We start from the raw sequence: 17,845 nt of genomic DNA on the forward strand, positions 1-17,845 counted from the left end.
TGAATTTTATCATTAAAAATTGTGGAAACTTTGAGTTCTCTTTTGTTTTGTAACTACCTATATAATATCCTTGATTATGCCTCTTGTCCTGCAAAGACTTAAATATTTACTATCTGATTTTTTATAGAAAAACTTCACCAACCTTTGATATACAGTACAACTTATAATACTGCTGTGATGGTTAGTTTTATGAGTCAACTTGGTGTGACTATGGACCTAATTAATTATTTAATCAAACACCAACCCAGGTGTTGCTTCCTCAGTATTTTGTAGATATAATTAACATCTGCAGTCAGCTGAATGTAAGTGAAGGAGATTATCCTCAGTAATCTGAGTAGGCCTGCGCCAATTAGTTGAAAATGAGGAAATTCCATCTGTGGACAGCAGCTTCAGCTTCTACCTGAGAATTTTCCAGACTTCTTCCTGTTGGCCCGTGCTATAAATTTTGGACTTACCTAGCCAGCCCCATCTTCACATAAGCTAATTCCTTGCAAATCTCTCTCTCTCTCTCTCTCTCTCTCTCTCTCTCTCTCTCTCTCTCTCTTTCTGTTTTTCTGGTAGAATCCTGACTGATTCAACTGCTCACTATAAATAATACTCCCCAATTTGTGCTGCTAAAAAAACTGAAAAGGAAATAACTTTAGAAAAATGAAATTAATATTTTGCCACAGCTGCCTGTCAGCTGTGACATTGCCTATTGTATCTTATTGACTCTATAGTACGAGGAAGAAAAGGGGCAGAGAGAGTTATGAATAAAGGAAAAAAATTCAAGAAGACTTTAATTCAGTCTTATCATTGTGAATTCATGAGACATATTTGTTTTTTGATAGAATCTCTTCCCAGAGCAAAAATGAGTTGTGTTGTTGTTGTTTTGAGAGAAATGTCTCTATTAGCCTTACTCTAGGACTCTTCCTGAGGTCACTGTTACTGGCTGCTAGAGCACCCTTGACCTCCTGGCATTGTTGGTAAGTCCTGTGCTTGCGTATTTACAGAGAAGAGGTTCTTGAGCTCTTATCAGATGTTCAAATGGGCCTCTGGCACCCAAAGGATAAAAACCCAAATGACTTCCCCTCCAGTGGATATGTAATTCTATGTGTCACCCACTGCATACATTCTTCCTCTAATAGTCACAGTCTCTCTCATGTGTCACCAGCTGCATGCATTTTCTTCTCTGATCTTCACAATAATCTTAGGAAGTGGGTACTGGTATCCCATTTTACAGATGAGGAAACCGAAGCTTAGAAAAGGGAAGCCATTTGTCCTAGATGCACAGTGATCAGGCACATGTGGATTTGAACCCACAGCTGACGGGATGCTTGTGCAGGTGGGAGGAGTTCTGTTCAATCTCTAGGCCCAGTTATCTGGGAACTTCCTGCACTTGCTGTGATAGCCTGGGTGGCCCCAAGTCCCAGCTTGGCCTCTCTGTCCCCTGGCCTGCCTGGGGAGGGGATACATTGGGGGGTGGTCCCAGCTTTACAAGGGGGGGAGGCGCTTCTAGCCTTCTAGCCACTAGCCCTCTAATGTGCCCCTGCTCATCAGGAGGAAGGAGCAGGGCGCCCCAGGGAGGAGGGGAGGGGAGGGCGGGTCCTGACAGGGAGTTTGAAAAGAGGAAGGAAGTGGGGCCAGCAGAGTGCCTTGCCACCCCCTGGCTGCTTCCCCGCGCGGGACGACTCCAGGGGCCCACAGGCCCCGGCCCAACCATGGCTCCCTGGCGCAAAACTGACAAGGAGCGGCAAGGCGTGGGTAGGTGCGGGCGTGGGGTCCGCAGCTGGGAGCAGGGCAGGTGGCCGGAGAACCGCGCGCTGGAAGATGCTGAGGAGCCCCTGGCTCCTGGGCGGGCAGGGCGCCTGCACTCAAGGTCCTGGGCGTGCTCAGTGGCTTCCTCCGCCTGCCCCGGGGCCAGCTGGGCGGGGAAGAGGAGGCAGGGGGAGAGGAAGGTGGGCACCCAGCCCACCAGGCAGCGCCCAGCCCGTGCCAGCACCTGGTCCCTCCCGCCTGAGGCTGCCCTCTCTCCTGAATGCCTATGCATTTCCCAGATGGCGTCCTGCACAAAGCTTGCAACTCCGCTCTCTGTGCCGGCTCAAGGCTCCAAGGATGCCCGTTTGGAAGCTGGTCTTTGTAGAGGGAGCACTGCTCTCTTCCTTGGGCTGCGCTTGCCTCTGCCCAAAGGACATCCAGCTGCCTGCTTCCCTGGCCGGTTCCCCCTGGGTCAGGTGACCTCTGATCTGTCTGAGTGCTAGCCCAGAGGGCTGTGTCGGCTGGGGGCTGGGGGCTGGGGGCTGCGGGGTAGAAAGCCTCTGGGGGAAAGGCTCCTACCAGGTCATCTGGGGATATCCAAGAAGCCCGCTCATCAGCTTCAGCCATCTCAGCTCCCAGAGGCCTCTGCCTCGAGCTCAGGGGCGGAAGTGGTGGCTGGGGGAAGGGAGGCTTCAGGTACTGGGACTCTTTCTACTAAGTGGCATCTGTGGTGCAATCCCCATACACTCACGTGGTTTTCAAACTTGAGTGTAAATTTAAAACCGCTGTGTGGTCTGCTGCACAGGCAGACACCACCCCAGAGATGGGGGCTGAAGGTCAGAAGTTGGAGGACCCAAGTGTCAGAGTGATTAGGTGCAGGGCGTCCCAGGGCCACCGTTGTGGAAACACTGCCTTGGAGAACTCAACGTTTATCCATCTACTTACTGGGTTCCAGGCACTGTTTTCAGATAAATAGTTCCCATCCAGAGAACAAATAGTCCAAACCCTCAAGGAGGCTCAGTTACTCCATCTGCAAAATGGAGAGTTTGAACTAAGGATCATTTTTAGCCTCAAAGATTCTCTAACTCTGGCCTTCCAGCTGGGGGTGTCAGGCTAAAACTCTTCTCAGGGGGAGATGGAGACTATTAAATGGGGCAGGCCGCTGTAGGTGGGGGATTGGTGTGGTCTAGATTCTAGAACAGGGGTGGGCAAACTTTTTGACTCGAGGGCCACAATCGGTTCTTAAACTAGACCGGAGGGCCGGAAAAAAAAGCATGGATGGAGAGTTTGAGTGAACTAATATAAAATCAAAGTAAACATCATTACATAAAAGGGTACGGTCTTTTTTTTTTTTAATTTTATTCATTTCAAACAGGCCGGATCCGGCCTGTGGGCCGTAGTTTGCCACGGCTGTTCTAGAACATGAAAGCTGGGCATGAAGGACATACACATCCAGGGAAGGAGTGCTCCTGCCCTTGGGAGAGTGTGCGTTGAAGGCAATGATTGTGCTCAAACTAAGTTGGAGTTACATTTTGGAAGACTATGAATGCCAGGCTAAGAAGCTGAGACTTTTTCCACTTAGGCAATGGGGAGCCATAGAGGGTTACTGAGCAGGGGAGGGACAGCAACATATTTGTGCTGACGTCAGTGTGGATGGAGGCTGAATGGACAGAAGAGCAGAGGTGCCTGTGTGGTAGACAAGGGCAGTATTGGAGGTCCAGGGCAACTTGGGCAGTTAATGGGGGAGATTGAGTGTGGTGGAGGAGTCCCACCCTCTGTCCCAAGGGCTGCATCAAATTCCTGCTAGTTAGGCCCTGTGTGATGGGGTGAAGATTATGGACTCTGGAGCCAGAGTGCCCGTTCTTGTATTCCAGCCTCTAATAATTCCCAACCCTGTGACCTAGACAGTTTACTTATTCTCTCCAGGCCTCAGTTTCTTTGTATGTATAATGGGGATAATAACAGCACCTGCTTCCCAGGGCTGTGGGAAGACTAAATGAGTTAATCCACATAAAGTTCCAAGAATAACAATTGCATAAAACAATCCTCACTTAATGTTAGGAATTATTTTTAGGCTTTGTCCTCTGCATGGGGACCCAATTAAGGACATGACATCACAGGGTGGGGTCGGGTTACAGGGTGGAGTAGGGTTCTCACCCTCCCTAACAGAGGAAATCCCACCTATGTGCTTGGCTTCTGGTAACTCTGGTAGGCCCTAGACCTGGAGGCTTCTTGATCTGATGGTGTAGACATTTTTGATGCCTACTTATAATAATTCTATTTTATGGGAGCTCAAAGGCTCTATGACCTTCTAGGGAGCTAGAGAGCGCTTGCCAGGGATCTCTTCTCTCTGCAGATAAATGTCAGAACTAAGGAAAGTAACCTTTGATCCTCATCTGCAGGCTCTGGGTAGATGGAAGGAAAAGTCAAGGCTTGGCTTATGATGAGAAGGGAAACTGGAGTCATCCAACAGAAAGAAAAGTGGAACTTTTGAGTAGGTTTTCACCTGTAACAAAATATAATTAATTGGGAGAGGACGTGGATAGAGTAGAAGAACAAAAATGGGTGACAGTTTACCTTTCTACTGCCTGCCTGACTAGTTAATCCTGTGGGAGTCCACTTACATTTAACATTTCCTTTTGCCCTTTACTCTTTAAAAAAAAAAATATATATATATATATGTATATGTATATATATAGGGTCCATAGGTCAATGCTCAACCACTGAGCCACACTGGTTGGGCTAGCCTTTACTATCTTAATCCCTTACCCAAAGACCACTTGACACTTTCTCTTATATCCTATTGGCTAAGACCTAATCACATGACTAAACTCAGCTGCAAGGGAAAGTAGAAAATGCAGTTTGTAATGTAGGCAGCCATACACCTAACTAAAAATTAGGAGTGCCTAAGGAAGGAGGGGAAGAAGGATATCCGGGATTATATATTAGTTTGTTCAGGCTGCCATAACAAAAATACCACAGACTAGGTGGTTTAAACAACAGAAAGTTATTTTCTCATGGTTCTGAAGGCTAGAAATCTAAGACCTAAGTGCTAGTAGGTTGATTTCTCCTGAGGCCTCCTTGGCTTGCAGACAGCTGCCTTCTCGTTGCTTTGTCTTCACATGATCATGCCTCTGTGTACACTCTCCCCTGGTGTCTCTTCCTCTTCTTAGAAGGACACCAGTCATATAGGATCAGGGCCCCACCCTAACAGATTCATTTTAATTTAATCATATCCTTAAAAACCTGATCTCCAAACATGGTTACATTTGCAGGTACTGGGGGATGGGGCTTCAGCATAAGAATTTATGGCCAAGAGTAGTGGGGACAAGAGTTACCAGGTGATCTGTGGTCTGTGGCATGATGTTTAGGGACTGTAAAAGAAGGCTTCAAGGCAGGGATTCTCAGATAATGGGTGAGGGTAGAACAAAGATTTGTTTGCTCTGAAGCTGGGGCTGCCAGGTAGGTTTGTATGGGGGCTTCAGTTCTGTTTAGAAACCTCTTCTCTCTGCAAGTTGTCTCTAGTTATGGTCGTGTACCCGTGTGTGGTGTTGGGCAGTCTTTGTTGGTCCTTCTGAGAGCTGTGAGGGCCTGTCCCCTCGCTTGCAGTGGTTTGCTGGCAATCTTTGGTATTCCTTGCTTGTAGAGGTATCACCCCAATTTCTGCCTCCATCTTCACATGGTGTTTCCCCCTGTGTGCATGTCTCTCTCCAAAATTTTCCTTTTAGTAAGTGCAACAGTAATGTTGGGTTAGGGCTCACACTAATGACCACTGTTGACTTGATTACTTCTATAAAGACATGATGTCCAGTTAGGTCACAGTCTAAGGTACTGGGGGTTAGGACTCTAACACGTCTTTTGTTTAGGGGAAGGAACACAATTAAAACAATAACAGGCTCTGCAAAAGCAAAGGAGGGCGTTTTCCACATTTTGATTGGGGTATATGGATGAATCTGAGATCATCCTCTGGTCCAGGATGCAGGTGATCCTGCGGCAGCCCAGGACCCTGGACAGAGCTAGTCCATGCCAAGGTGGGCAGATACTGAGTGGGCAATGGGTGCTTAAGTCTCTTGCAGCAAAAATTCTTATTACAAGGAATAAAATCCACTAAACTAGTTAGACCAAAAAAAATGTGTGTGTGTGTGTGTGTGTGTAGGAGGGAAGTAGTGTATTTTGAGAATCAGGGAAAAGTCAAATAGAAGTCCAGGAAACAAGAGCGGCAGGCCTCTCGAAGGACCTGAACTGAGGAGTCCTGGAAACCTCTACCTCTTTCCATGGCTTCCCACATTCCCTAAACACATCCGCCCCCTTCTCCTTTCTCTCCTCGCTAGTCCTCATTCTTTCACTCCTTCCTAACTTTGATGTTCTCATAATACCATGATGGTGGTCCCAGCATGCCACCTGCCCCAGCTCTGCATGACTTTGCAGCTCCGGCAACTACTGAATCTTCTTTCCGTGTTTACTTGTCAAAGTGCCGAGAGAGAAAGTCTGACTGCCTCAACCTTTTTAAGAAAGGCCACCCAAGGTGGAGATCATTGTCCATCTAAGAATAGACCCCACCCTGATCAGGGTCCAGTATGCTGTGGCTGTGGGGTGGGGTCATGAGGCTTGCTATTCATCTAACGTGAGCCACGGGTGGGGACAGATTTTTTTTTAGGAGGCATAAGTCGAGCATGCATCCCAAGCACATGAGGGCAGGACTCTACGACAGAGAGACCAGTTTCTACTGTGCTTGTTGTCAAAGGCAACATTTAAGGAGGAAGGATAGAGAACATCATTAACTCACTAACTTGTTCCTTCATTCACTCATTCTTCTTCATTTATTTCTTAAATATTTGCTGGGTGTTTCCCATGTGCTAGGCACTATGTTAGAGACAGATAACTAGAATAGGCCAATTTGGTTCCTGTCCTTTGGAGCTTATAGTCTGTGGGGAAGACAAAAATGAACTTTATGGACAATTTGGTAGTCATATAATCACAAATTGTGGTATGTGTTATTGTAATAAAGGAGTGCTGTTCCTTGAATGAAACTATAGGAGGGAGGGGTCTTAAATAGATGGTCTGAGAAGGCCTCTGAAGAGCAATGGGGCAAAGAGCTCCAGCCTGGTTGGTGTGGCTCAATGGTTGAGCATGGACCTATGAACCAGGAAGGCACAGTTTGATTCCTGGTCAGGGCACATGCCCGGGTTGCAGGCTCTATCCCCAGTGTGGAACATGCAGGAGGCACTCACTTAATGGTTCTCTCTCATCACTGATGTTTATATCTCTCTCCCTTTCCCTTCCTGTCTGAAATCAATACAGATATAGTATTTAAAAAAACACAACAATTCCAAAGGAAAGGCTTGGACAGATCTTAGTACATGTATCTTTGCTATGGAGGCCAACTGTATCTTTGGACTGGTCCCCAGAAATTAGTCTGGTGCAACAAAAATACCTGGGTTGGAAATTCAATTCCTTCCTACCACCAATTCTCAGGTGCCTGGGACTCCTACTTTCCAATGCTTCAGCAACTTGGGGTTGCTTAGGATGCCTGCTGAGCTGGCTGTTTGAGTCCACACAAGGGGATTGTCCTAATCCCTAAACTCATGGGAGCCTCATTAGTTGGTGGGCATCTTGCTCCCAACCATTATGTTTCTGCTTGTATGGGCCTTGCAGACCCTATTTGCTAACCTCTGCTTCCTCCTGAGATCAGCATCCTTATGTTGCTGCTGTATTTTGAGACAGACAGTGCAGCCCCCATAATATTCTGCTAATTTCTGGACATTTGGACTTCTGTTTTTATTTTTTTTGTTTTTTTTTTAAAGCTTATAAGCCTTCATTTCATAGTTAATTGCACATGGGTGCCTGTGTTTTGCTGCAAATGTTCTGCAAATGGGGAATAATAATGTGTATCACCATCCAGCTCCAGAGGGATATGGGGAGTGACACCACAAATGTTCCCTCTAATAGGCACTTTCTCTTTCCTTCCCAATCCCCTTAATGGGCGTGAGTTGAAAAGCAGTCAGACTGAGTTTGCGAGCTTTGTCTTACTCAACTTTTAGTTCTCCTTGGAGAAAGTCATCCCTTGCCCTTCTGACCCCACTGGGACACTGTCAGCTTCTGGTTTGTTTAGAGCCTCAGTCACAGAATCTGGGGCTGCAGGGGGATGTGACTAACAATGTGGGTTCTTTTCCAGGCCCCTCCCAGACACTGCTCCAGGGCTCTCAGAAGTCCCCTGACAGCATGTGATCCCTTGGGTCAAAGCCTAAACTAGGTGGAAATTGTGACTTGCGTACATGCCCCAGGATGCAACGTGGGGTCTGAACAGAGAGAGTGCTGAGCAGGCATTTGTTGCACTGGATTAAGTGGAGGCAATGCCAGGCCTGAGACATGGTGATTGGCATGTTGGGCTATCGAAGAGGAACATACCTGGTGCCAGCTGAGCCCTGGAAACTGGGAGTTTGCTGCTTAGCTCACTGGTGGAGGCAGGAAGGGAGCTGTTTCAAGGAAGAGTGTTCAGGTGGAATAAAAAGTCGATGCAAAGGTCCTGAGGAGGGAGCCTCTCTGCTGTGTGGGAGGAGAGTGAGCAAGGGGCAGAGGAGTAGGAAATGAGTTCTCTGAGGGCACGAATTGTACTGCATAGCGCCTGGTACATGTTGTAATGACTTTGATTTTTCCTCTGAATGGAAGGAGTGGGGCATTTTGGGGTTTTGAGTGGAATTGTAGAATGTTCTATCTTGTTTTGAAAGAATCGTTCTAGCAGTGTTATGATGAAGTGGTAGAGGGGAATTAAATGTGAAGCAGGGCGGCCAATAAGGCAACTGCCACAATAACCAGGCAAGAGTTGGCGGTGGCCGATATCTGGGAGCAGTGGAGTAGGTGAGATGTGCTAACATTCTGGATGCGTGTGTTGTAAGTGGAGCAAATGGGATTTTCTTCATGGATCAGTTGTGGGTATGAAAGAAAGAGAGGAGTCAGGGGTGGAGCTAAGGGTTAAGAATAAGAAATTTTTTTTATAGTCTATTCACAACAATTAACGTCAATAAGCCTGTGTTAAGTGGTGTTCCTGAGCTAGGGATTGGGGCTCAGAGGTGAAAAGGGTATAGGCCAGGGGTGGGCAACCTTTTTGTGAGTGCATGCCAAAACCAGCAAAATTTCTGACTCAAAATTCTTCTGCATGCCAACTTTAATTTTTTGAGAACATGTTATGCCTATTTGATATCTCTTAAGGTGTATGTATGTGAAGAACCATGAAGAAATAATAAAATTCATTCGAGCGACAAAAACACTGTATATGATAAACACTGGTCGGATTTAGGAAGGCAGGGAGAGTTAAGGCAGAGGCATAGAAATTGCTCTTCCCCTCTCTCCTCAATCCATGTCTATGGTCTTTAAGATAACTTGCTATGTAAAATTAATTATTTATCTAAGATGCACCTACACTGAATTTATCTGAAAAATAAAAAAGTTGATATTAAGAAAAAAAAATGTAAGTGGAAGATTATAAGCGAGGATTTCGCATGCCAGCAAAAGTTACTTTTGTGCCATGTTTGGCACGCGTGCCAGGGGTTGCCCATCCCCGGTATAGGCTCTTCCCTCAGGAAGCTCACAGGACAGTAGGAATTTCTTTCTTCCTTTTGCTTGAGGCAGCAAATAATACCACCATTGCTAGTAATATGTCCCTATTTCACAAGTTGGGGATGGGTGTACCTCTTCATGTTCCTATGCCATCACCCCCATCATATTTCACTCCAGCCCTGCGTATAATTACCTGGCTCCTCCATAGAATGTAAACTCCATTACAGCAATACTGTGTTTCTGGCTCTTCCCCAGCACAAAGCAGGTGGTCATTTAGTAGTTGTTGATTGGGTGATGAATGGATAGGTGGGTGGAGAGGTAAATGGATGGATTGATGTATAGATGGATGGATGGTGGGTAGATAGGTAGGTGGATAGATAAGTGAATAGGTGGATGAGAGGGCATGGGGTAAGGGATGGAGAGGGAAGAGGAGTTGGAGGTTTTTCACTTTCTGGTGCCTCATAAGGTTCAGATGGATGGAGTTGCACCTTCTTGCCTTCATATCCTCCCTCCTCCCCACTTCCCTGTCAAGAGGTTAGGTCCCCTGAGGGTAGCACAGCAATATATGGGGTGTTCCTGAACTCTTTTCCAAACACCTAGACCCCTGTAGTTGGCCACTGTATCAAGCCCCATGGTTCTCACCGTTGGACTCCATTCAGATGGTCCTGCTGTCCCTCACTGGACTGGGCATGCATCAAGCTAATTTCCTCCTCTGGGCTCTCACTCCACTTCTTCCCCTTGCCCTCCCGCTGCCCCTCCCTCTCCCTCCAGTCTCACTTCCTTCATGAGGCCTCTCTTGATCTCTTTCCTCTGAGAGCCCACAGCTGCTGGGGCCCACAGCTCAGCCCTTTATTTTGAAGACAGCTTCTTGTTTCTTGTGTGCTTACTTTGTCTCTTCACCTAGATTTCACAAATACTTAGGAGAGCAGGGGCCATGCCCTCACACCCCACTTTTCTAACCTGCAGGATCCAGCAGAGCGCAAGGCACTCCCTGGACTGAAGGCTGGGGGTTGAGAAATCAGACTCTCTTTTAGCTCTAGTGTGGGAGTGTGTGAATGCAGAAGTGTGTGTGTGTGTGTGCGCGCGCGCGCGCGCGCGCGCGCACGCACGCATGCCTACAGGAGTATGGAAAGGAGATAGCGATTCCAGCATGGTGTTTTAGAGCAGGACTTATCAACCTAACGCTATTGACACTTGGAAACAGAGAATTCTTTGTCATAGGCTGTCCTGGCCCTTGTAGGATGTGTAGCAGCATCCCTGACCTCTACCAGCTGGATGCTAGGAGCTCTTCCACTCCCCTATCCCCAAGTTGTGACAAATAAAATGCCTCTAGATATTGACAGATGTCCCCATGCAGGCAAACTTATCCCTAGTTGAGAATCACTGCTTTAGAGTCCCAGCTTCCCTCTCATTGGTTGGGAATGCCACTTTGGCCCACTAACAACTGAGCACAGAGATATGCAGCCCATATGGTCATTTGTGGATCCATTAGGGGTCCAATAAGTACCTGGCAAAGAGCAACTGCTGAATACATGCCCATTAGTGAGCGGCAGTATGGTGCAGTGGCTGAGGGAGTGTGCTCTAGAGCTAGCCTGCTTGGGGTGAAATCCTGGCTCAGCTTCTTCCTAGCTGTTGCCCTGGGCTACTCACTTGATCTTATACTACCTCAGTTTTCTCATCTGTAAAATGGAGCTCATCATGGTTGCACCCACCGCAAGAACTGTGGCGAGGATTAAGTATGTGACTGTGGCTAAAGCCCCTGGAAGAGGCTGGTCCATAGAAAGTGCTCAGCAGAGGTTGTCCTCTCTCTGTCCTCTCTTGGTTGATGGAGGGACACCACCTCCTCCTTGGTTTCCTCTGGCTGTGATTCTCCTGCCCATTCACTGCTGACTTGCACCACTTTTGAGCTCTGGCCTTGCTGCCTGACACTCCTACTGGGTCACCTCATTCACCTGAAGCAACACCAGGATGTTGCCTCTGTGCTGAGGCTGTCGACACAGGCCAACTGCTTGTCCATTTCAGTGAACGTGCTTCCCTTGAATCCAAAGTGGACCTGCCGGCTAGTTCTATTTCCCCCTGGAGTGGAGACAATCCAAAACCCAACTCAGGGACTGGAGAAGTGAGCTTCAGGCAATTGCATTCCTTTTCTCTATTATTGTTCTGTTCCTCTTATATAGTTACTTGCCCAAACTCTATTAACACTTAGTGTTTGCTGAAGCTTTGTTTTCAAACGGGTGAGCAAATGGCAGGGCCCCAGATGAGGGACAAATCCATCCTGAAGGGTCACAGGGTGCTTGGTGGCTACTGTCACAATTGGCAGCCGAGTTGGGTCAGTATCTGTTGAAGTAAACTCAAGAAATGCAAGAAAGTTCCAGAAGAAAGGACATACCTGCCTTTCATGTTTGTATCCCTTCAGGTCAACAAGTATTTATTAAAGCTCAGTAAACACTGATGGAACTTCTACTCTGGACCAGGTCCTGAGTGGTCAACAAGGGAGGTTCAGTCTCCACCCTCACTGAGGCTGGAGAAGACAGGAAATGAACAAGTCCAGCACACACACACACACACACACACACACACACACACACACACAGTTGTGACATCAGCAGTGGGCTAGTCAGGGAAGCAAGGACTTTGGACACCATTCTGGGTTTGATTCCTCTTTCTACCACTTAATCTCTGAGTTTTTCACAGATTATATGGAGGCTAATACTTTGCAGGGTTACTGTGAAGATTAAATGAGCTCATATAAGAAAAATGCTAGGGATTTTGTCTGTCTTATTTATCACTGTAACCCTAGTAACCAGGACAGTACCTAGGACACAGTAGGTGTTCAAGTGAATATCTGTTGAAAAATCACATGTGCTTGGTACACAGTACATGCTCAATAAATCTGTTTACCATTTGGGGGGAAGCAGTGTATACAGAGGTTAGAATCTAAACTTCTGAATTGCTCTGTCTCTCTAATTTTTCTGGTAGATAACTTGTTTACCTTCCCGGTGCCTCTCCTAACATTGCAAAGAGCACTGAGACCCCACCCTCGTTTCTATGAGCCATGTGATGTAACAAAGTTGTTTACTTTTTTTTTATTTCTCTCAATTTGGGCTTCTGGTAAGCAGGGTGCTTCCATATGTGCTTCCATATGTTAACTAGAATTGGTGGCTAATTAGTAGATCCAATTTCCAGGATTGTTGGAAGACCCACCTGCCTCAAAGTAGCTACTGTTTTGTCCCCCCAGGATTTCCAACATGAGAGTCCTCACTGGGTTCGATGACCCAGTACTTGAAACACCCTTTGGTCCTTGGCCATACACCATATGTATATTAGTCTGGGTGGGCTTGTCAGTCACCAACTGCTGCCTTGGTTCCTGAGCATAGCATTTGGATACAGGTGGAATCCTCCTTGGGGAAGTGTCAGTGTTCTCCGGGGCTGGAAACCTTGCATGAAAGGGGAAGCTGGGATGGGTGTCTATGGAAATCCTTTCCCCACTTTTCTGTCTTCCATAGGTGGGCATGGCTGGGGTGGGGCAGGTTATGATTTCAATAGTTTTCATTTATTCTCTGTCCTATATCTTCCTTGTATTTTTCTTCCCTTTTCATCCCTCACTCAGAAGTTGAGAGGGGTTAGGCCTGCAGAGAATGGGGAAGAAGGTCACCTATTCTTACACTGGTCAGAAGCAACTCAAGGAGGGTCATAGATAAGCAATCAGGCTTCAGCAGAGAGTGGCATTCTGGTTCAAAGTTTCCTGTTAGTCACTTAGAAAACATAACAGAATTGGGTATTAGTGTGCAAAGCCACTTCCTTTGTCAGTAATGTCTACTTTCCCCCCAAAAGGAGCTTTGAGAACAGAAGGCCTTATGCAAGCAGAAACACATTTATAAATTACAGGGCAACATCAGTTACTTTTATTTTCAGAAGGTATGAGTCCTTGGAATGAATACAGAGCTGCACGTTGAATATCAAGTTTCAAGACCTGTTCAAGACACCTTCTTAAGCTGATTGATTGGGACCTTCCCACCTAACAGAGCTGGACAGAGTGTGCAGAAGATTCCAAAAAAAAAAGCCAGGGATGAGACAGGGAACAGCACAGTCTTGCCCCACTCTCCAAATATCTGATGAACAGACCTAATTTGCTAGTACCCCAGGAGCAAACACATGTTATGGATGCTTTTCTTCTGTTGTAAACCTCAGTTGCTTCTCTGTTCCTGCCCAGCTTTGTGGCAGACACGTCCTCAGTCCTCAGCCATACGTCTGGGGCTAGAGGGAGCAGGGGATGGACAGTCTGTAGACAGAGGGCACCAGCAATCTGGAGCGTATCCAATTGCCAGCAGCCTTTGTGGGGACAGAGTTTGAAATCAGGCCAGTTGTGGAGGGAATGAAGAAACAGGCCATGTTTATGCAGGAGAAGAAAATTCTGAATCCCCTGAAGGCCCTGTCAAGGTTCTCTTTTGGACAAAGGATTAATTTTATTGTGTGGACCCACAGGGTCATTGGTTGCAAAGTGCAAGGAAGCAAATTTAAAGGTGACATAAAGACAGCTCTGAAAGGGTTCTGAATGGATTGTTTAGGAGGTTTTACAATGCGAATAAAAAGGCAAGTGACTATCATTTATGGAGCAGCTAGTATGGCCAGACATGGAATCGGGCCCTATCTGTGTGTTAATCTCATCTGAGTTTCCTAGGAACCCCTGTGAGGTAGTGACCAGCATCTTCTCCATTCTGCAGGTAGGGAAACTGAGGCTCAGGGAGGTGACGATGCTGCTCAAGCAGGCTGCAACCGGCCCATACAGTGCCTTTGTGTGGGTTACAAAAAGACACCCCTCCCCTGGTGGACAAAGTACCTGGGTAGGCACAGGCCTTGGCAAGCAGATTACTGGTTAGGTGCCAGCCTCCACTGCTCCCTTATGGGTGGCCTTATGTGGGGCAAAACCTGTGCAATCACATGCTGTGGCTGTGGGCGTGAGGCCAGAGCTGGTAAATAGCAGAATTTAGCTCAAGAATCACAGCTATCTGACTCCAGAGACACTGGCTCTTATTAGATTTATCATCTCTCAGGATTAAGACCTTCCATCCCTGTGAATGTCTACAAGGCTAGTTGGTCCCTTGGTGAAAGGACTAATGTGTATAGGTCTTCAAACTAAGTAGCCTGCAAGTTTCTCCTTTCCTCTCAGAGAATGTGGCAAGACTGAAGCAGGAAGTAGGATCTGGTGAACACCTGAACACCTGCTACCCAGGTGTGGTGGGGAGGCAATGGGTGCAGAGAATGAATAAGGCACAGGGCTGGGTTTGGGTCTTGGCTTTGTGATTTACCACCAGGCGGGTGAAGGGGAAGCATAGGTAATCCGCTCAAACCCTCTGAACCTCAGTTCCCTCATCTGTAAAATGGGGTAGTACCTACCTCATGCAATGACAACATGAAAGGACATTTAACAGGAATCAACATTATAAATGTGTCTTGTCTATGTTTGAGGAGGGTTCTGACCTCATTTCTTCTCCAAGGTCTCTTCACTGATGTGATCACTGTTTTCACTGAATCTGTACGTTTTGGTAGGTTGTGTTTTCATGTTTTATTTGTCTCAAGACTTTTTCTCATTTTCCTTGTGAGCTCTTCTTTGATCTTTGGGTTGTTTAATTCATTCCTAGCTTTATTCCTTTGTCGTTGGAAAAGGTGATTTGCATAATTTCGGTTTTTAGAAAATTTCTTAAGACTTGTTTTGTGACCTAACATATGGTCTATTCTGAAGAATAATCCTTATACACTTGAGAAGAATGTGTATTTTGCTATTGTAAGTTGGAGTGCTCTGTATATGTCTGTAATTTTTGCTTATTTACAGTCTTGGTCAAGTCCTTCTTATTGGTTTTTATGCCTAGTTGTTGTATTCATTATTGTTAATGGAGTATTGAAGTCTTCAATTACTATTGTAGAACTGCCTATTTTTTCCTTTAATTTTGCCAATGTTGGCTTCATATATCTTAGTGTTCTATTATTAGGTATGTGTATGTTTATGATTGCTGTATCTTCTTTTTATATTGGCTCTTTTGCCAATATATAATGTCCTCCTTTGTCTCTTGTAATAAATTTTTTACTTAAAGATTATTTTGTTTAATATTAATACACCCACCACAGCTCTCTTTTATTATATGTGTGGAACTTAAAAGAATTATTTCACTTTCACTCTATTTTTGTTTTTGGATCTAAAATGAATCTTTTGTAGCCCTAGCCAGTTTGGCTCAGTGGGTAGATTGGCAGCCTGCAGACTGAGGGGTCCTCTTATCATACTCCATCTAAGTAATTTTCTTTGTGCTCTCAAGTGTCTTCTTTCCTCAAGGCTTTTGCCCATGATGTCCCCTCTCCCTGATATGCCCTTTCCCTTGGTGTCTCCATAGCTGAACTCACAAGGTTGCTGTGAGAATGGGATGAGAAGATGTGCTGAGCACATGCTAGGCAGTCAGTAAGAGGTCAACCCACAGGCGAGGGTGTAAACACCCTCCTTGTCACTCAGAGAGGAGTGCTAACGAATGGAGGCCTGTAGGAGCCAGGCTGGGCCGGAGCCGACTCCTGTGAGTAGGCAGTGGGTTGGTTTTGTTTAGACCAGGTGGGCTGCCTGGTCATCAGATAAACTCGGGCAGGGAAAGCAGGAAGGAGCAGACGTTCTCAGTGCCTAGAGGTCTCACCAGGTTGCGTCTCTCTTCCATTTTATAGCCATATACAACTTCCAAGGGAGCAGAGCCCCTCAGCTTTCCCTGCAGATCGGCGACATGGTACGCATACAGGAGACCTGCGGAGGTGAGTCCCTGTCCCTCAGAGCCAGGCCCCTTGGCTGATGGTGTCGAGATGCCCCCACTACATGCTACACAGCACCTCCCGCCCTCTGTTGGAACATGCAGCTTTGGAAAATATATTTAGCTAATGTTAGTAATTAGAATGTACTGAAAATAACACTTGTTTATTTTAGGAATTTATGCTTAGAAGCAAAGGCCTGACTGGGTGTTTTGAGGGGGGTGGTTTTGGCCTGTGACACTTTCTAGATACAATTCTTTATTAGTAAGGATCCCATTACAAAGGAAAATCAGCATTATTAGGGTCCCAAAGGGCCCAGTGAATTATACCCCTGATTCAGGAGTGCTGCTGTGCCCAACTATGTGGCTTGGGCTTTGCACGGGGTCCCCGGTGCTTATCCCTTCATCAAGCTGGGAGCCCTGTCTTGGGCAAAGGGGTATTTTTCTTCACACAGAGCTGCCATCCTCTTATGAAGCCAAGTATCTCTAGTGGGCTGTGGCCACCCATGGTGGTGGTAGGGGGTCTTTGTAGAGTTCAAAGGCAAATGGTCTTGGACTCATGAGTCAGGCCACTAGAAATCAATGTGTATCACCTACGTCACTGATAAAATTGATCATGGGAACATGGCTTGGGTCTAAGAACCAAATGAGCTTGTCATGTGTGGCCCACAGTCAGGCAGGCCCTCCCAGCTGCGCCACCCTTGGGCTGCTTATAATCCTACCTGGTGGAGGGCATAGAGTGTGCTCTTCCTGTGGCCAGGCAGAGAAAGAGGAAAGAAAAGTGGAGTAGGCTGAGCACCCTGCCCCTGCCCCCAGTTAATGCCCCAGGAGAGGCCCTCCCCCTGCCCTGGGTGGGAGTGAGGAGCAGATAGGAGCAGGCGTGCTACTGGCAAGGGGAAACAGAGAGCCAGGGGAAGGGAGGTGTTGCCTACAGAACTAGCCACTTTGGGCTCTTCCCACATTGAGGGTGGGGGCCCTGTGCTAGGTTCTGTGTAGTACATTCGTTCAGTTACTCCTCAGGGGGACAAGTAGCATCTCCAGTGTTGGGTTAGCTACATGCAATGTGCAAGGTGGCTCTTCAGGTTGTTGCAGGGGTGCTCATACATACACATGCACACACACACACAGACACATGTACACATGGACACAGGCACACAAAAGGCAAACAAACAGAATTTTTTTTTTTGGTGGGGGGAGGATTTCAATATTTCAAAACACCTTTAAAGGAGTCATCATGGAGAAAATGAGAAGTTGGTTCACCTTCTTTACCTTTATCCTATGCTTTAGTATTAGTATTGTTTTGGGTTGTATATTCGAGGATCCCATGTACTTTTCAGTTTCCAGGCCTAGAAAAATTCCTAGTCTGGCATTAGAACCTTTTATACACAAAGTAACTGAACCAGGAGGGGGTTGGCGGGCAGGGGGTGGGGGGTGAGGGTAGGAGGAGGTGGAGCAGGGAGGGAGAGGGAATGCTTTCCTAAAGACTCAGGTCTGTAATTCCTGACAATTCCTGACACCCTGCCCCATTTCTGGATAGGCTAGCTCTGCCCTGTGGCAGATAAGCAAATTCTGGGTGTCTACCAAGGGTAAAGAATGAAACTAAAAGCAGCAAGATAGCTCTCCTCCGTGGCTTTTAGGTGCCACTGAACGTTACTGCTAGAGACAGGCACGAGGCCTCACATTTGCAAGTGAGGACCCAAGGCTCAGGGAGGAGAGGTGACTGGCCTAGGGTCACACAATGAGCCAGTGGCCACTGTCTCCACCCCATGCCC

At 46.8% G+C, this 17,845-nt stretch overlaps 1 protein-coding gene across 2 annotated transcripts in view; it reads left to right on the plus strand.

Annotated features, from left to right (window-relative positions):
* The first annotated feature begins 1,613 nt into the window (after positions 1 to 1,613).
* Positions 1,614 to 17,845, plus strand: part of DOCK2 (dedicator of cytokinesis 2) — a 365,121-nt gene continuing 348,889 nt past the window's right edge. For both annotated transcript variants that reach the window (XM_015565082.1, XM_006765379.2), the window contains exons 1-2: positions 1,614 to 1,743; positions 15,997 to 16,080. In XM_015565082.1, the coding sequence (XP_015420568.1) occupies positions 1,701 to 1,743; positions 15,997 to 16,080 (127 nt within the window). In that variant the 5' untranslated portion in view covers positions 1,614 to 1,700. The remainder of the gene's footprint in view (positions 1,744 to 15,996; positions 16,081 to 17,845) is intronic.

The sequence above is a fragment of the Myotis davidii genome, unplaced genomic scaffold (assembly GCF_000327345.1).
Source record: "Myotis davidii unplaced genomic scaffold, ASM32734v1 scaffold399, whole genome shotgun sequence".
Lineage (NCBI taxonomy): Eukaryota > Metazoa > Chordata > Mammalia > Chiroptera > Vespertilionidae > Myotis > Myotis davidii.